Raw genomic sequence first — 20,551 nt, 5'->3', positions numbered from 1 at the left:
ACATCTTATTTACTTCTCTTGATCGACTTTGCATACCTATAAAGATCATTCACAAACCTTGCCATGAATCGACTTTTCGTGTACAAAACAATTATCATCATGACATGCTAATGAAGCATTCATGCCTCCATAGTAGGGCATAAATCTATTGGGAGGATACGCTATTATATAAAATCCAGAAATGATTAAAAGTTTCATTTTTTAAATAAATTATGAGGGGTGAGGTATGTATGGAAGCCATCTTGTCAATATGAATTTGCCTCCCACATTTTGTTAAAGTCTGGCAGAAATAATTCTTAACCTTACCTCTTTTGAACCTTTTAATAATATATCAATTATATACATATAGGAAAATTTGTTAATTCCATCATCAATGGCAACATTAAGTCATTCAAAAAATTTTAAAATTTATTTTAGTTGGTTAATTATTTAATTAGATATTTAAATGATTTATTTCATTTAAAATGAATGACATAATGTCGAATTATTGCTCATGTATGAGGATGTGGATTCAAGTGTGTTGAAGCGCATTATCCACCTATTTTTGAATTGGTGAGAAGCTATGGATAGTTATAGTTATTGTATCAAAAATTATGATCAAAATCTATAATGAAAATATTTTTAAAAAAATGATATAACATGAGTGATGCCAGAATTTTTACGATAATAAAAATACAATTTCATCATTTTAATAGCCTTTATCTTTATAATTTTTAAAGATTAAATCAAATTTGTAGGGGAGCTAAAATACATTTTTACTTTTATTAATTTAAAATTTTAAAAATTTTAAAAAATCTAAATAGAAAAATTTCGATTTTAGAGAGTGGGGCCTACCAGCCCCTAAATATAATAAAATATTTCTTTAACCCTTTTAGACATCTTATAATGTCAAACAACAAATAATATGTATATTTTGAAATATAATTGATGAAATTTATTTTATAATTTATCCATAAATAATAAACTTTTAATTGTTAAAATTATTGGAAAGCTATGTTATTAAACAAATAAATACTTTTAAATTTTTTTATACTATTTATTCTACTTATCGAATTCCTTACACTAATAGCAACCGTTATATTGTGTTTAGGCTTAGTATAATATTTTAGTTTCTATACTTAATTTTTTTAAATTTAGTACTTAACAATTTGCTAATTTGGTATTTAAGTTTTTTTAGGTTTAGTTTGGTATCCAATTTTGTTAAATGATATATAAATTATCTCAAAACACTAATGGTGTTAAAAAATTTATACTATGTTACAAAATTATCGTCAATATTAGAAGAAATTTGTGTTAAAAGAATTATGCATTTAGCTATACTTAACGGATTAATATTGAACAAGAAAATAAGAGTTCTAAAAACCCAAAATAAAATAAATTCATTAATTTAAATTAATAAAATGAAATAAATAAATAAAACTAAAAATAATTGAACATTTAAAATACAAAAAAGAAATATCATATCATTTGCTATATGTTTGTCATACATTGATTATTTTGCTACCTTATAAAAAAATTAACATTGTTAGTATATTGGAGTAATTTGTATAATCTTTGATAAGTTTAGGTACCAAATCAGAAAAGAAAAAAAATTACGCATCAAATTAAAAAAAAGAGAGTCAAATTTAAGTACCAAATTGGACCCCAAAAAATTAAGTATCAATTTAAGGGAAAAAAATATCAAATCCAGATATCAAATTAAAAAAAGTGTAAGTTCAAATACTAAATTTTAAAAAAAAATTTAAATGTCAAATTAAGAAATAGTGTTAAGTACCAAATATTAAGCCTTGTGTTCAATAAAAGGGAAGCTATTCCATTTTTTTAAATATTTAATATAATAATCATTACTGTTTAAATGTATTGGAAAATTTTAATATCATTACATACCAATTAATGTTTAGCTTTCCTTGTTTATTGAGTCTTAACTCGATTGATATGGACATTTTGTCAATACAGGGGATGTGGGTTCAAGTGCGTTGAAGAGCATTATCCTCCTATTTATGGGTTGAGAGGAGCTATGGGTAGTTTTAAACATTGTGTCAAAAAAGAATAAATATGATCAAAACATCTAATGAAATTATTCAAAAAAAGAATGTTTAGCTTTCCTTTATTTGGCTGGTACGGAGAATTTCATTACGTACTGATTAATATGATACTCAATTTTCGTGTTTTGCAATAGTTAACATTTTGGAATAAATAAGGCCATAAATAATGAAATTATTTTTGAGTTAATTGCATTATACATCTCTAAACTATAATTTTCATTTTAATTTGATTCATAAATTTTAATATTCTAATTACATATTCAAACTATCAAAGTTGTGTTAATAGTCTTTCCATTATTAAAATCATTAAATTAATCGTTAAATAAGATGTTAAATATTATGTGACATATTCTAAAATAAAAAATTTAAATAAAAATAAATGTTGTAAAGATCCCAATTTTGAGGTTTTTGAAGCTTTTATAAAAGCTTTATCATTTGTTCTCTATTTTTTCTATTTTACTTTATATTTAGTTTTAACTTTTAAAAGTTATATGGTAATGTTTTATTTTTTTAATATTTTAAATTATGTCAAATAAGATTAGACATGTTATTTAACTGTCTTAATTGATATAGAACCGATAATTTAAAGATATAATTAAAATGTTTTAAAATTAAAAAATAAATTTAAAGATATTTAGTACAATTAACTTTTATTTTCCAAATAATAGATAAAAGAGGTATAAAAAAAGGGAAGGGGGTATCCTTTACTATACTATTGAACTTAAGAATTTTAAGATTCATGGGGGTTGAAGTACATTTGATAATGCTTTTGAGAAATAAATTATTAAAAATATTAATAGTGTGATATTTTAAGAAATAAAATATATTTTGCTTTAACTAAAATTGTCTAACATTTGAAATACAATATTACTTCTAGCTACCACAAACAACAATAAAGACAAAATCTTAAGCATGCTATTCTTAGATCAATTTCAGATTTTGCTATTACAATATTGATAGTTGGAGGTAGTGGTAGAGGTGGAAACAATGATGGTAATGGCAGTGAGGGAAGCGGGAGAAGAAGATAAATTTTGAGGATCAAATTAAGATCATTGGTAAATTTTAAGGGTTAATTTTTTTTGAAATTATGATTAAATTCATATAATAAGTAAAAGTTTAGGGCTAATTTTATTATTGTACTAATTTTTTAATTGCCATGTCACCCTCTCGTCAGAGATTTAGTGACACTTTATAGAAATAGACAAAAAAAATAATCTTGATTAATTGAGTGGCCAAACTAAAAAATTGATAGTTGGGTGACCAATAAAAAAGACCAATAGTTGGGTGACCAAATTAAAAAAATCAATAGTTGAGTGACCTATGGTGTAGTTTACCCATAAAAATATGTTTATATAATGTGCAACTATTAATATAAAAAATAAATTTTAATTATCATTTTTTATGTCTTTCAAAATGGACCGCATCCAACTTGGCTGAACAAAGCTTAGGGCTCTGTGCTAAGCAAACTGCTTTTAATTAAAATTTTTGGTTTTTAAAAAGTACATTTATAAATGTAAATGAGAATCTAAAAGTTTTAGCTTTTATTCTCCCAAAAACACTTTTAGTGTTTAATTACTTTTTCACCCATCTAATAACATAATATTTTTAATTTTTTTTCTTGGTGTTTAATTACAAATATATTAAAATCATTAATTAAAAAAATATTTTTTTAAAACAATACAAATGTGTTAATATCTAATTAAATTTTATAAATAATTAATATTTATTACTTAAAAATATTTAAAATTTATATTTCACATATTCAAATATTAACAAGTTATAATGATTTTTTTATATTCTTACTAAAATATAATAATATTAATTAATTTAAATATTATTTAAATACATATTTGTTACTTGATAATAATATGTCTAAAATAGATATTTTATTTTTTAAAAATATTTTTTAACAATACTAAACAGGGGAAATCACTAATAAAAGCCTTTTTTAAAAAAAATTTACCGAAATGGGCCGACTTTTTGATTATTTACCGGAATAGGCCATTTTCCACGAAATCTCGTCCACGTCAGCGCGATGTCAAGGTACGTGTCAGACATCGCGTCCACGTCAGCGCGATTTGCTGACGTGGAAGGAAACCGCGCCCCTAGGACGCGATTTGCTGACGTGGCATGAACATTGTGTTTTTAGCTTGGAAAACTTTGAAAGGCCATAACTTTTGGCTCGGTTGTCTGATTGAGACGAAGGCGATTTGCCGAAGTTTTCGTCGAAAAAGATCCTTTTTTGCCCCTAAATTTTGATTTTTTCGGTTTAAAATTGAATTTTTAAACATTCAAATCGTTATTTTCCTCATTTATTTGAAGTAAACACCGGATATTTTTTTGCAGAATTGTCTTATATCATCTTGTTATAGGTATAAGCCAGCTCATTCCACTTTTGAGAAGTTCCCTAAAATTTTCTATTTTATTCAATTTAGTCCCTAAAACCTAAATAGTCATATTTTCAAATCTAAGCTTCGTTTTTCAATTCAAATTCAAATTCATCCTTCCATAACATTCAAATATTCTTAAATACAAAAATTTCATGCTAATTTTGAAATAATTACACTTTAGTCCCTATACTCGTAACTAACAAATTATACTTTACAAATTAGTCCCTATTCATCTCTAAGCAGTTTGCCAGCGCGTAGATCTCAAAAAGTTATTCGAAATAAAAAAAATTCGTCTCAACCGAACAATCGAGCCAAAAGTTATGGCCTTTCAAAGTTTTCCAAGCTAAAAACACACTGTTCATGCCACGTCAGCAAATCGCGTCCTAGGGGGTGCGATTTCCTTCCACGTCAGCAAATCGCGCTGACGTGGACGCGATGTCTGACACGTACCCTGACATCACGCTGACGTGGACGTGATTTCGCGAAAAATGACCTATTCCGATAAATAATCAAAAAGTCGGCCCATTTCGGTAAATTTTTTTAAAAAAAGATTTTTTTTGGTAAAATAACCTACTAAACACTCAAATTTTAAACCAAATTTTTAAAAAATATCTTTTCATACTTTTTAAAAACATTGATAAACTAGTCTTTAAAACCTTAAACAGAGATATATATATTTAAAAAAAATGTTCGAACTACGAAGCGGTTTGACTATCAACACAATAACGACAAAATAGTTTTAAAAGACTGGGCAACAAGATGTCGATGCTTTGTCCAAATTTGAATGGACTTTCCATTTGAATACGGTTAATGACGGCAACGAGAGAGAAAAAACCTACCGTCACCACCGCCGGAAGCTCCAGCACCATCACTAATGGAGGCGCATTTACCACAATCCAAGAGATAGTAACATTCGAGAAGGAAATAGAAAAGACCAAATTCATAGTCATTGCTGGTCCCATCTCCGACTAACCATCTGCTCAGTCTTTCCTCAGTCAGGTCAAGGATCCCCGTGCCACTCACAATTGCTGGGCTTATAAGGTATCTAATACGCAGCTTCGGTTATCTGATTCAATTTCAGTTCATAATTTGACGTTGTTAGAAGGATTATAGGTTGGGGATCAGTACCGGTCGAGTGATGTCGGTGAACCTTCTGGAACGGCGGGGAAGCCGATTCATTCTTCGGTTGCTTTTTGGGGTTTGGATAAAGTCATTGTGGTCGTCATCAGGTAAAATTAATTACTTTTGGGGGAATTAAATTGGGAACGGTAGGACTTGTTAGGGCTTACGGTAGAGTGACATCGGAATGCTTGAGAAATGCTCCGATTTGTCTTGTCAAATCTAAAGCAAGAAAACAATTGAAGATTTTACGATTTCAATACATTGAAATTCTAATATTTGATTGGAATTTCCGAAAGGTCCCAATGGGTGTGGATGTTCCTTTCGATCTCTCGCGAGTTCTATACCGTCAAGTGAGCATTGTTTTGCATTAGAATTATGCCTCGTTTTCCAAGTAAATTAATATTTTAGGGTTAATCGTTAGCTTCTGTTAGTCGTATGCATAATTATTTCAAGCAAAACAATTGTACCAGAGGACATTAAACAGGATTATGATACTGGCGAATATGGGATCGCCATGGTTTCATTCAAAGTTGATTTTGATCGGCTTGTGAAATTAGAAGAGACTATCAAAACCAATCGTAGCAGAGAACTTGTGTTTTATAAGCGGTGAAACCGACTTTGCAATTTTCTCAGCTTTCCAGGAACAGGCAGGATCGGTACGTGATCTAAATCTAGGCTTGGCATGTACCTGTATTTTATCATATCATAACTATTGTGTTTAAAATTTAAGATGTCGACTTGTAAGTGTTTTGAAACATTCGAATGTGTCGTGCTTGTAGATCATATTACGAAAATAAATTAATTAAATTTGAGAATTGAGGCAGTCGTGTTTCGAACTGTTGTTCTAGGTCATAGAACTACATCTATGAAATTGAATACACAAAGCACACTATTCACCATTATTTGTTCTTTAAATATACTCATAAAACCAACCTTTTCGATAGCCTTATAGCTGCTAGAAATTACTACCATTTCACACACAACAGAATAATCAGATGTTGAAACGAGGGTTCCAATTCTTCTTAGGTATATCTATGGCCATTTTCAATGCTCTCTTGAGCATCCCCATCCGTTCATTTCCACTAAACCCTTTAATCCACAACACACTTTTATTCCTTCCTCCTATAAACACCATCTCAGCCCTCACAACCGTCCCACTCACCTTCCTAATTTCTCGTGTGAGATCAGCTATCAGTTCTGGCCTGTCATCGCAGCTGAATGTAGCCTTTACCAAATTCCCATCCTTTTCAGAAAAACCAAAACTTAAGCTGTTCAACTCACCAGGGAGCACACATTCCAAGCTTCCGTTAGAAGCTCCTTTCATTTCTTTTACTCTGTTTTTCAGCTCCCTTACCTGCCTCACTGTCTCACCCAACACAGATGCCTTGTCCATCTGTTGCACGAAATGAATAGATTGACTTGAGTACCCTTTCATTTTTATAAAGGAGACTGTTGCTTAGGGTTATGTTACTGAACTCTTCTTTTTCTTAAAGTACCTGTATTTGAAATTTGCATCTGATACATGGAAAGATTGGGGGTATGATCCTCTAATATATTGAAAAAGTGAGCGAAACAAATTAAGCATACTAGTGTAGGATAAATATCTATGGCTGACACTCGCACCAAATCTGGGAACATAAGACTAGAGGAATAGAAGGGTCTGCAGATGCTGAAATTCAAACCTCAATCACCTCTTAAAGATGGTTTCATGAACTAACAGGCCTAAACCCAAACCCAATACCCATGTTTTATGTAAGCTGTTATTAATAAGTAAAATTCCACAAAATTTCTGCAAAAAGTTAATATATCATATCTACAGTTCAATGTAATGGTAATTAAATTTATGTAATCTCTTCGTCACTTACTTTGATCAAGTTCAGTAGGATGGTTCGGAGCATGTCAAACTGTCGGCTGATCCGCTTTCTTTGATACCTCTCAGCAGTTTTATGTTTCTGGGCATTGGCTATGTTGGCCTCAGCCTTAGGTTTAGTCACCTTTTTCAAACTTTTGAAGCTGAAATCAATGGTGGAAATTGAAGCACGGTAACGTCTGAGATGCTGTTGTATATCCTGTTCTAACTGTAGGTACAAACCAGAAGATACAAACAAATGATTATAAGAAGATTGCTCGACTAAGAAATGAGAAAATGGGAAAAACAGTAAACCGTTACCTGTTTAAGACGAACCATGGGGGAGCTCAGATTTTCCTCCAGTAGAACTTGTTCAGTAGAAAGAAAGATTGTAGATCGGAAGAGAGATTTTGATCCAAGATTGAACAAGGTAATTCCCTTTTACTGCTTATTAGCGAGATGGCATATGCACGCAATAAAGAGAATAAGAGATATCGAAGCTAATAAATGAGAGTTAATGTATCAAGCATGGGCTGATTTTATGAAATATTTGATATAATCTAGACATTTAACTCTTTAAGATATTGGTATCTAGGAGTTGTTGATTATGATCTTGAAGTTTGTTTCACAATTTTATCATTTCATTCTTCACAGAAACAAAAAAAAAAAAAAATTGGAATAGCCACAGTGTAGGATAATCCTTAGTACATTCCAATGATTTGCATGATAATCAGGCCAAAGTGAAGTGCAATATGTATGTGTGTGTTTTTGCATGCGTGCCTATATAATAAGCTAAAAATATATAATTATGAAAATAAACTATAAAGAACAGTTTATTTACAAAACATGTAAAAAGGAAAATTTCTTTTATTGGCCAATATGCATGATTTTGTTATGATTCCATGTCTGGAGTTCAAAAAAAAATTGCCAACTCTCTCACAGCCATGACAACATAAGCAAGTTAAACTAAAATCAAAGTTAGCTTCAGAAAAAGAATATTCTGTTAATAGATAAATGCACAAGAAGAGCTTAACATGACAAAATGCTAGATTTCACCATCTAGGAATATCAAACTCTATAAGTGCAGTCTCAGTATGAGTCAAAGAAGTACTGGAAATTCTATAGCTGACATTCTGAAATTTTTGTATGAATGAAGACCAAATTCAGTCTAGGACATCAATGACAGTGTCTAGGACACCATTTCTAAGCATCCACAAATTCAGTCTATAACACAGAAAGACATTTTGAGTGTGTTGAATATAGGAATATGCCCAACATAAGTATTACATATATTGGAGGATGTACCTGTACCCATATCCGAATATGTGTCACACATGGGTACTTTAGGAAAATAAATAATCCAAGTAACATAGATTTAATCCAAGGGTCAATCTTCATTTGAACAAAAGAAGCTAACACTGGGCTTGCAGAGCTTGAGAGAGATTATCAGGAAATTTCTGCTTGAATTCTTATTCAAGCCAAACAGCTTCACAAGTAAATATAACTGTCCTCTAAATCCTGCAAAAACAGTTAAAGAAAAAGTAGTTGACACTATCAATCAAGCCCCTTCTAACATACAAATCATCAAAACAGAGAATAACAATCCCTTCAAGAACAAATAGTTAAAACATAACATCAAAACACATGCTCAAGAACCATAACACAGTTTCCATTAATTAATAGCGATGAAATAACGACAATTTGGTCAAGATTCAAGAACCATGCCATAACTACTGCATTTTATTTTCAACAATGAGGCTAGTAAACAACAGTGTCAGCTAAACTAGCCTACATAAGCATACATTATGCTTTCATGTTAACCTGTCTACTGTTGGGAATCATACAAGCATATGGTGAGGGATCCCTTAATACCATTGATTTCCCATCAGCTAATATCTCTCAAACCAACAAATATATCATCAACGACCTCCACTTCATCTTCATTACAACCATCTGCAATTCCATTCTCAACTTTCTTGATCTTTATCCCTCTTCCTGCAATTTTCTTTGTATTCCTTGCCACAGATTTTAGTCTTTTCATTACAACACTACCTTCACTATTGTTGAAACCTTCTGCTTTCACTTTATTAGCCTCAATTTTCACTCCCAATTCCTTCTTCTCATCATCACTATCAGAAATCTCCACAACATCATGCCTTTTCCCTTTACCTCGCCGTCTGGTTTCCTTCTTGTCACCCATTGAACTATTACCAGAACTATATTTCACAGCTAAACCTTCCGGCGGCGGCGCCACCGCCACTGCATGAAATCCTTTTCTACAGTTCCGACAACGCAAGCGGCACTCTTCATACTTCTTCTCATACTCGAACTTGTAATAGCAGTAGGAACATGCAGTCCAAAATGAGCCCTTTACATTTCCCGTCTCTCCAGGACCTTTCTTCCGCTCATTTTTCCCATTTTTCCCTCGCTTTACACCTCTCTTTTGATCGAAACCCATGTTTAAAGAATGGGTTTCCCGTCTTTGGTCTTCTGCAGACTTATTGTGGATGGTTTGACCATTGTTTTGAGATGAGTTAGCAACTTTTTGACAAAAAGTGAATTTATCAGTCATTGGGGTTTAAGTCTTTTAAGAGAATGGAAGATTGGGGTTGGGATTAAGGGTCGGTTTTGGCGACAGAACGTCGCCGCTAAGTAGAAATGGTCGGACGACGGGCCAAATATTGGGTAAACCCAAATGATTCGGATCGGATTCTTAGGAGGCGGCAAGAGAGAACAGACTCGGAACAGGGAAGAACCGAAAAACTAAAGAAATATTTTGTGCGGTTAAATATAAGGGTTTATGTTTTTATGGATTGTGTTGCCACTTGCCAGTTATAGAATCTATACGCTATAATTCATTTAATTCTTTGAAATATTAAATAAATAAATTTCCGTAAAATTTGAAATACCACTTTTGGACATGCATGGTGAACTAGGATATGAGGGTGTTTTTGTCATTTCATGGTTAGAGCTTTCTTACATCAGGATCACGTTTCTCCTAGCTGGCATGCAGGACAGGTGTTGTCGTCATTCATGATCTAAAACATTAGAGAATTTAGAAAGGGATAAATATGTAAGTTTATACGTGAATTATTTTAATTTAATGTGTAATTTTATTTGGTGTAATTATATATGTAAATTTGAATTATGGTTTATATGTATTCATAAAATTTTTATTTTGATTCAATTGTACATATTTAAATAAATAAATACATATATTTATTTTCATATCGAATCAATATAATTGTTTGTGAATGCAATTTATTAATATAAAATGGTGCTAATTCGATAATGTTATTAATAATTTGTGAAAATTGAATTCAATCATATAAATCCGCAAAAAGTCCATTTATTTTGTTTGAAATATTAATCTATACTAAGGAGCAAGGACGGATATGACTCTAAAAACCTTCCAAATATTATATATATATGTATATACCCATATCTGATGCAGTAGATAATCGTACAAGGTAAATTACATTAGAAACATGCTATCTTGTTATTTAAAAATGAAACAATGAATCTTAAGTGGTAAACTGTTACTGGCAGATAATACATGCACGAATTTATCCATATACAGAAGCCGAAAAGGAAAATGAAATCAATAATTTCTAGTTGAGCTCTCTAAAAGGTGATCTTTCTTCAACAAGAGAATCAGGTTTTCTAGCTGCTGGAGAAGAAATAAGACTCTTCTTGTTTTCCTTGAGAGTGTCATAAAGTTCATCATTACCTTTCATGTCTGAAATGCAATTGTCAAAAGACTGCACTATCCTCCCCAAAATCCCCATCAGCTTAGCGTCTTCACCGGAGAACTCGCTGATCCAATCACCTAGGCTCGTAACAAATCCAAGAAGGTTTTCGCGGTCTGTTGACAACTTGGTGTTGTTTTCACCCTTGAGTTCATAGACCAAAGCCTCCATTTCCATATGCTTTGCCTCCAATTCAGCTTCGTGTTCTCTTGTCTGTTGATGAACGCTGTCCTCTGCCGAATTGGCTGCTTCTTCTAGTTCTCTAGCTGTGTGCTCTTGCACTAGTGACACCATTTGCTGCTGGAGATTAACTATTCTCCCATCTTTTTCTTCGGTTATACGGACAAGGTCTTCTTTCTCTTTCTTGATACTTTCCTCCACATCCATTTGTGCAAGAAGAGAAGCTTCTAATTCTTTACGCAATGCCTGACTTTCTTCAAGCTTGGCTTTTAACCGCTCAGCGATTGATTCCCATATCCACAATTCAAATTTGAGTTCATGTCCTTCACGAGTTTTCTCTGACAGTTCAGAATTTGCTTTCACCAAGGCATTGCGGACTTCTTTCAGTTCCCTTTCCGAGTCACTGTCAGTCCGAGAAATTTGCTCTTCTAATAGAAGTTGGCACCTGGATGACTCTAACAGTTCATTGTATCTGTCAAGTTCTTTCTGCTTCAGGGCCAACTGTTCTTCCAACTGATCTGACGATTCAATCCGCTTCATTAGCGAAGCTGTTTTCTCACGTTCTTCAGCCAATTCAATGTTTTCAGTTTCTAAAGCATCAGAAACTTCTTTTAATTTCTCCCCGAGTTCATTTTTCATATGCACAGATTGCCCTTCTAACTGACATTGACGCCTACATGCTTCCTCGAGCATTTCTTTATACCTCTTAAGCTCTGCCTGTGTCTGGAGCCACCGCTCTTCAATCTGATCTAAAAACTCGACCCTTATCGTCAACGAAGCTGTTCTCTCTTGTTCTTCGGTTAATTCAGATTTCGTTGTTTCTAAAGCATCACAAACTTCTCTAAGTTTCTCTCTGGATTCATTTTCCATCTGCAAAGCTTGCTCTTTGAACTGTATTTGAGACTTAGCGGCTTCCTCGAGCATTTCCTTGCACTTCTCGAGCTCTTTCTGCAGCAGGAGCCGCTGTCCTTCGATAAGATCCAAGGACTCAACTCTCCTTAACAAAGATGCTACATTCTCCCGTTCTTCTTCCAGTTCAGAATTCAGTGCATCTAAAGCATCATAGACTTCTCGAATTTTTTCTTTTGAATCATTCTCCACCTGCAAAGCTTGTTCTTTCAACCAAAGTTGACACCTCGATGATTCCTCGAGCATTTCTTTACATCTATTGAGCTCTTTTTCCATTAGCTGATGCCTATCCTCAAGTTGATCTAAAGTATCAACCCTCCTGGATAAAATCGCTGTCCTCTCACGTTCATCAGCAATGTCTTTCTGAGCATCGGCCAAAGCAGTATCTTTCATCTCCAGCTGCTGTTTCAGAATAGAAAGCTCCTCTATCCTCTCTTTCTCATGGAGGCCCAACTCAGCCTCAACATTAGCAAGTTTCAGTCGAGCCTCTGACATTCCCGACTTCAATACTAGCAACATCACGGAAATCTCCTCATTCTGCAATTTCAACTGTACAGCTGAAGATAGGCAACCTTCAAGTTCCATCTCGAGAACTTTAAGAGCGGCATCTTTACTCTGTAACTGAGAGCTGTAATCGTTTAATTTCCTAGTCATTTCCTCCCGCTGAGAGTTCCATTCGGCTTCTTTAGCTCTAAGATTTGTTGAACAGTCCTTGTGCATCTGCTCCACACTTCTGAGCTTGTTTTTCAGTTTTGAAAGAGACGAGGAACTTCCAGCTTCCTGAATTCTAGCTTCCCGGAGTTCTTTGAGGGATGTCAGCAACTCTTGGTTTTCTTGTTCCAGCTTTCCGGATCGATATTCCATTTCCTTATAAAACGATTCCTTCGTGCCCAATACATGTCTCAAAGTTGCAACTTCATTGTCCCTCTGAGAATTCAAGCAGTCCAGTTGTGATTTTGCATCCTGGCATTCCGAGAAAATGTTTTCATAGTGTGTTTTGAACTCCAAAACTTCAACTTCGAGGTGCTTTCTTCGGGTTTCTTCACGAGATAAGGCTTGATTGCACACCTGTAACCGGTTTTGGAGGTCTCTCGTTACTCGGATCTCTGAATCTGACCTTGTCTGCAGTGAAGAAATCTCATCGAGCAATGCAGATTTTTCTTGCTCCCACTCTTTCTTACTTGCTTTGAACCGGTCCCGAAGCTTCTCGTGGGCTTCTTCTAAATGTTTGAACTGCTCCTTCTTCCATTTTAGCTGATCTTCAACCTTGCTCTTCTCTTCCTCTACTTTGATTAACAAATCTTCTCTTTCCCTCAGCACCCTTGGATTTTTGGCTGCCTTCTCGGCTTCTAAACACTTCTTCTTTGAAACAGATAGGTCCATTTTTAGACCTTCAATCTCGGCTTTAAGCACATTAATCTTTTGTTCTTGATCTATATTCACCTCATTTGCTTCATCTAAAGCCAATACCAACCTTCGATTTTCCTGCTCCGATTTCCGATTCCTTTCATCACGCTCAGCTCTCAGCTTCTCATTTACAACATTCAAATGCTTGACAGCAGATTCTTTTTCATTCAGGATGCATTTAAGTTCTTCATTTGATCGCTTTACTGTCGTGATTTCTTCTTCTTTTTCAAGAAGCTCTTGTGCCAACTTCTCGATTTTGGAACTCGCTTCTCGGATCTTCTTTACCTGCTCATTCTGCACTTTCTTCAAGTGCTCACATAATTCAGCTTTGCTTATGAAATCTTCCCTTAACTTTTCGTTCTCAACTTTAACTTCTCCTAGCTCTTCATAAACTTTTTCCTTTGCCATTTTTTTTCCCGGAAAATATAGTTAAAAAGTTACACCTGTTTGTAAGCAAAGCACAGATCTTTTAGGAGTGAAAATGACCATAATATATATGAGCATATAAAAAGTATAATCCATCAGAATTCTTTAGGAATTTAAACCGAATTGTCATTTTCTTTTCTATGGATCTCTGGGGAAACAAACGGAGGGCAGAAAATAATACAAAATCTAATTATAAAAAAATGTAAATTGAAAAAAAAAAATCTAAAGCTACATAACAACAAAATAAATATGTATATATTTCAAATTAAAACTTCACAATGCAAAAAAAAAAAAAACCTACAAGCAGAAAATGATTATTTTCTTAAATTCAAGAGGACTAAGGCTAAAAGGACTTAGTTATCAGTTTTCTCCTACATTTGATCCTTGGCTCTTTTATTGTTATTTTAATGGAAGGTTGAGTGGTTTCTCAAAGTCTTTCTCTAAAAAACTAGAAGATAAGAAAAACCCAGAAATGTACCTGGTTTAGAGATAATAGATTCGTCATCTGATGGGGATTCCGCCAAAGTCTAATTTTTTCTGGTAATTTTCTGTTTCTCAGAATTGAAAGATTACGGAGAGAAAATATGTACGAAAATGGAAGAAAAAAAGAGAAAGGGAACAAAAGAAACAGATATATGATTCAAAAAGAGCCGTTAAGAGATGGATGCCGTGAATTTAAAATTAATTGAACGGAGACTTGACGTCGTTAGAATTTAAATGAGACTAGCCGTTAGGTAGTAAAGGTTGGATTGGGCTAAGTGGGCCACTATCTATGGGCTTTTTAACTCGCTGCTTTAACTTTCTCAGGTCAAAAATTTTACTTTATTTTGATATTTTTAATCGAATTTTGAAACCTCGATTTGGATTTAAATTCATTCTATTATTTTTAAAATATTACACGAGAAACATATTTTTACATATGTAGTGTGATATTAATTTTTCATATAATATTCATAAAAATTATATTATTTTAATTAATGAATTTTATAATTAGTTAGAACTCTATTTAAAAAAATTTTAAATATTAAAATTATTAAATTAAAATATATGCTAAATGTACTACTTAGTACTTAGTATACTATGAGATTAATGGAAAATTTTTACCAATGAAATTACTACTATCGTTTGAATCTGGACAAAGTTCAAAATTTAAAAACTAATGATTAAAAAGTGATTAAACTAGAATACAATGATTAAATATATAATTTATTCATAAAAATATGAACTAATAATTTGATCTAAAAAAAACTTATGTTTCATAATTATATTTAAGATATTTTATATTTTTATGAATTTTAATTTTTGCGGTAACATATATATAAATTTTAATAATTTTATTATATGCAATTTAAATAATTATTATTTTCACTTTATAATATTTAATACATATTTAATCATCATTCACAATTGATTTTCTCTGTACCTTTAAATTGGTAAAGATTATTAAAAAAGTAATGAAAATGCATCTTAGTTATTTGAGACCATTATTTTGCAGAATCCTTTATATACTAATATAAACAAATTAGTCTATTTGTTTTTCACTAGATATGAAAATCTTCTTTTTATCAGAAAAATTAAAGTGCCTACTTAAATAATTAACCCTAGTTACAAAAATGAATTTCTGTAAGGGTTCTTTGAAGTGAAAGCAACACCATATGAAGCTTAAACTGGAATTGTTGCAGCTCTCCAACATGAAGAGCCCTCCAGAAATTGGCGTATGCCGCTAATAGCAGCGAGCACACGGTATTCGTTAGTAAAAGGCGAAAGAATAGTTCGCTCTGCGCTCACTGCACGGCTCCGTGATTCAACTAAGCACTCGTCACTAGTTTATAGGATTGCACTCGGGGTGTTGGCCTTTGTTTCCTACCAGAGTGGGATGTGTGCTATTTTTATAGCTGATTCTAAGTTTCCTATGCTCGTACTGTTAGTTTATCAGTACTGGTCGAAGGGCACCGCAAGTGATCCACGACGGTCCCCCAGCCATAGGCATAGAAAATAAGAGTTAAAAACAAAGAAACTAATTTTCTATAATTAAAAAATCAAAGAAGCAAGATTTGAAAGGTTTGAAGAATATAGGGATTGGATACAGAATTAGCCAAACAAGCAATCAAACAGTTAGTTGATCCGCTGGCATTGTATAAACCACATTCTGTTGCTATCATTGAAAGACGAAGCCAGTTGCTGGTCAAGCATCTCATTGTCATAGACGTGGCAGATCTTTGGAACATGTGATAGATATATGAGTGCAATTCTTGAAAGTGAATCTGTAAGTAATTTTGTGCAATGAAAAGCTTTCTTTATTTGGAGAAGATGAAGCAGTTTGGAAGTACAACTTTTCAAGGTATTCAAGTTACTAAATTGTTGCAGATACTGATGGTAATTAATTTGCATGATTTGAACACTGGAAGCAGTTGTAGAAACTCAAAAGGTACCATGCAAAAATGGTGCTGTTTATGTGGAAAATATGCAGGAATTGTCTTCCAACCAAACAGGAAATAAGATAAGAGGCTACAGGCAAATACAATTGGTAGCTTCACGTTGGATTTTACGATAGCCACGTAAGCGAATTTGGACGTTTGATGTTGATGTTGGGGTTTGAAGTTTGAAGTTTGATTTTTTTCTGAAGATATATCTATAGAGCAGACTGTTCTGCTTGAGCTTAATTTACGAGCTTTTGGATCCAATTAATATCATCTCAAATTTTGGTCTTGTTGTTTTTTAAGTTATCACACTCAATGAACTATTTCCTAATTTAGTGGTTAACTGCAATTTTGACTTAAAGAAAGAACAGGTTTGTGGAGTCTTAATGTTGACACCATTTTTTTGGTTGAAAACGAGGTCGACTTGGATTTTGAAAATAAAACGAAAATGGGAGTCGCCACCAATCTTTTTTTGATGAAGTACGATCGGGTCACCTCGAAAAGTGGTTGTTTTTAATAAACGATTTAATTTTTATTAAAACAACGATTTTGGTCTACGAAATTCAGAAAAAACGGGTTCGGGAGTCGGTTACGCACGAGGAAGGATTAGCACCCTCGATACGCCCAAAATTGGTACCTAGTTGATTACTTAATGTCTTAGTGTCAAAAATTGAGAACTTTAAAGAATTTAAAAAATACAATCCTTCTTTATGTGTGTTATTTTAAAATTACTCGAATAAATCAAAATGGAAAAATGCCTTCTTATCTCGAAGTAACAAGATGTTACATCCAGTAAGTTAGGACACGACACCTCGTATTTTTGAGAGTAAGCTTGCCTTTCATTTTTTTATTTAAACCTCATTTATTTTAATTTTAAAAGGATATTCGATTACTTAGAATCAACGAGAAAAATCGAAGCTCAGTAAGTTAGGGCACGATTTCTCGAAATATTAAACATTGAATATTGCATTTATTTCAAAAAATCATCGTCTCAAAAAAAAACGTGTCACATCCAATGCGTTAGGACACAACATATTGAATTCTCGATAACGAGCTTTTTATCATTTTAAAAGAGTAATCTCGATTATTTAAGATCAACGAATAAAATCGAAACCCAATACGTTAGGACTCGATTCTCTCGAGGATCCAAAATATCGAATATTACTTATATTTTTAAAATTTCTTTTTTTGAAATCTAAATAAAAATGGGCGTAATGGAATGATGATGATAATGTAAGTAAAATAATCACGCAAAACAAAATATACATAAGTAAGACTAATATATAAAACAATTACGCGGGCACAATAACAAATAATAAATAGATAAAAACTAAAGCAAGAAAAATAATAATAACGGACATGTACATAAATTAATGAAGGAAAAAGATATATACGAATTATAGAATATGAAAATATAAGTATTTACATATATATGTGAATAGGTTTTTTTTTACAAAAAAAAATTCAAAATATAAGTATGTACATATTTTGAAATTATTATATAAAATATATAAATAGGTATATACATATATACGTATGTAAGTTAAAATATGAAAAGCATATACATATAAAATACATATATAAAATACATATTTAAAAAGTATGAAGAATATATATATTTATTATAAAAATAAAATACATATATAGACATGTATATGGGTATGTATAAAATTACGAAATGAAAAAAAAAATAAAGGGTAAGTATATATATAGATAGATCATAAAAGTATAGGTATTATATGTATATATAATATGAAAACGCATATATGTATATATATAACAAAGATTCCAAAAAAATAAAATAAATGAACTGTTAACATTAATGGAAGACAATTAATAATGGTTGCCATTAACATTAATGGGAGACAATCAATAATGACAACCACCAACTTTGGAAAAGTGGTAAGGGATAATTTTTTTTGGTCCTTGAGATAATGGGCTATTTATTGTTTGGTCCTTGAACCTCAACTATAAATAGGCCTTCTCATTTCTCATTTCAATTCATCCCAACCAATCTTTCTCTCGTAGTTTTCTCTCTTCTCCCATTTGAGAATTCTTAAGGAATTCTATTTGTTTGTAATACTTTGAAGATAGTAAAGTTATCATCTGGTGTTAGTGCCCGAGGACGTAGGTATAATTTACCGAACCTCGTTAAAACTCTTGTGTTCTTTCTTGTCCTATTTTTCTTTCAATATTTGAGGGTATAATAGTAGTATTTAATTGTGCTATTAAATTACTATAGAAGGGATATTCTGTCTAAGGAAAGACTTGGTATTTAAGAGATCCATGTGATCCACCTCTCTTTCCTGGGAATTGAACTTTGTGTGATTTTTTAGTACAATAATTTACACGCTTCCGACCCTATTGGAACAACAAGTGGTATCAGAGCCGAAGGTTAATCGTAGTATGCTATGTGGTTGCAGTTTAAACTGATCTTCCACATCAGAAAAGATTTCCTTAGGTATATTGAAAGATTATGGAGAAAACGGTCGGTGTAGGAGCTTCAACATCGTCCATGTGGATAAGACCGACAATTGCAAATGCAAGATTGGCCGTGGAGATCTTTGATGGCACGAGCCATTTTGGTATGTGGCAAAGTGAGGTTCTAGATGCCCTTTTTCAGCAGGGTCTAGACATTGCCATTGATGAAGAGAAACCAGATGATGTACAGGAGAAAGATTGGAAGGCGATCAATCAGTTGGCATGTGGCACAATTCGATCATGCCTTTCTCGAGAGCAGAGGTATGCTTTTTCAAAGGAGACTTCTGCAAATAAGTTGTGGGTGGCACTTGAAGAAAAATTTTTGAAGAAATTTTTTTGAAGAAAAACAGTCAAAATAAGCTCCACTTGAAGAAAAGACTGTTTCGCTTCACATACGTCCCAAGTACCACAATGAATGATCACATCACCAAATTTAATCAGTTAGTCACTGATTTGGTGAATATGGATGATACATTCAAAGATGAAGATTTGGCTTTGATGCTGTTGGGGTCACTTCCTGAGGAGTTTGAGTTCCTAGAAACTACTCTACTTCATGGCAGGAGTGATATATCTCTGAGCGAAGTCTGTGCGGCCTTATACATTTATGAACAGAGAAAGAAGGACAAACAGAAAAACTCAATCAGAGATATAGAAGCTTTAGTAGTCCGAGGTCGTTCATACACTCGGAAGAAAACTCAAAAGGGGAGATCAAAGTCAAAGTCCAGACTCGGGAAAGATGAATGTGCTTTTTGTCATGAGAAAAGCCACTGGAAGAAAAATTGTCCAAAGCTGAAGAATAAGGGAAAAGCTGCTGTAGATGATTGTGTTGCTAAGCATGATACTAGTGACTCTGAACTATCACTAGTTGCATCATCATCGTTGTTCCATTCAGATGAGTGGATATTGGATTCGGGTTGTACCTATCATATGTCCCCTAACCGGGAGTGGTTCTCTGATTTAGTAGAACTAAATGGAGGAGTTGTTTATATGGGCAATGACAATGCCTGTAAAACTGTTGGGATAGGTTCAATCCAATTAAAGAATAAAGATGGATCAACGAGAGGTCTGACTGATGTTCGGTACGTGCCCAGTTTGAAGAAAAATCTCATCTCATTGGGAGCCTTGGAATCCAATGGTTCAGTTGTTACTATGAGAGATGGGGTTTTGAAAGTGACATCTGGCGCACTTGTGATATTGAAGGGCATCAGGAAAAATAACTTGTATTACTACCAAGGTAGTACAGTTATCGGAGCAGTCGCTGCAGCTTCCGGCAACAAAGAATTGGACTCAATACAGTTGTGGCATATGAAGTTGGGACATGCCAGCGAAAAATCCTTTCAAATTCTGGCAAAGCAAGGATTGTTGAAAGGTGCAAAGGCTTGCAAATTAAAATTTTGCGAGCATTGTGTTCTGGGAAAGCAAAAGAGATTGAAATTCGGTACTGCTATCCATAATACAAAAGGTATTTTGGAATATGTTCACTCAGATGTGTGGGGGCCTTCCAAGACACCTTCATTGGGAGGAAAACACTACTTTGTTACTTTTGTTGATGACTTTTCCAGAAGAGTTTGGG

General features: G+C 33.0%; 1 protein-coding gene, 1 long non-coding RNA gene and 1 other non-coding gene across 4 annotated transcripts; 1 reads left to right on the top strand and 2 right to left on the bottom strand.

Moving 5' to 3' along the window:
• The first annotated feature begins 5,129 nt into the window (after positions 1–5,129).
• On the top strand, positions 5,130–10,523 carry LOC107911620 (uncharacterized). 2 transcript variants are annotated; one of them, XR_005920954.1, is made up of 3 exons: positions 5,130–5,476; positions 5,549–7,836; positions 10,392–10,523. It is a non-coding gene; the product is annotated as an uncharacterized lncRNA (long non-coding RNA). The 2 variants fall into 2 exon arrangements; XR_001687945.2 differs by lacking the exon at positions 10,392–10,523 and having other exon boundaries at positions 5,549–7,541; positions 7,642–7,986.
• Positions 10,524–10,855: 332 nt separating this feature from the next.
• LOC107910838 (uncharacterized protein At4g38062) lies at positions 10,856–14,723 on the bottom strand. Its single transcript, XM_041105610.1, has 2 exons — positions 14,556–14,723; positions 10,856–14,094 (listed from the first exon to the last, which is right to left on the bottom strand). The coding sequence occupies exon 2, from the start codon at positions 14,057–14,059 to the stop codon at positions 11,018–11,020; it is 3,042 nt and encodes a 1,013-aa protein (XP_040961544.1). The 5' UTR covers positions 14,060–14,094; positions 14,556–14,723; the 3' UTR covers positions 10,856–11,017.
• A 1,034-nt stretch (positions 14,724–15,757) lies between these two features.
• LOC121223979 (U5 spliceosomal RNA) lies at positions 15,758–15,874 on the bottom strand. Its single transcript, XR_005921443.1, has one exon. It is a non-coding gene; the product is annotated as a U5 spliceosomal RNA (small nuclear RNA).
• Between the last annotated feature and the right edge of the window lie 4,677 nt (positions 15,875–20,551).

The sequence above is a fragment of the Gossypium hirsutum genome, chromosome D11 (assembly GCF_007990345.1).
Source record: "Gossypium hirsutum isolate 1008001.06 chromosome D11, Gossypium_hirsutum_v2.1, whole genome shotgun sequence".
In the NCBI taxonomy this organism is placed as follows: domain Eukaryota; kingdom Viridiplantae; phylum Streptophyta; class Magnoliopsida; order Malvales; family Malvaceae; genus Gossypium; species Gossypium hirsutum.
The sequence above is the reverse complement of the archived record's forward strand: the minus strand, read 5'-3'. Positions and strand labels throughout refer to the sequence as shown.

Bases quoted from the DNA above. Each gene is read 5' to 3' on its own strand.
- LOC107910838 (XM_041105610.1), bottom strand. From the start codon at position 14,059: ATGGCAAAGGAAAAAGTTTATGAAGAGCTAGGAGAAGTTAAAGTTGAG.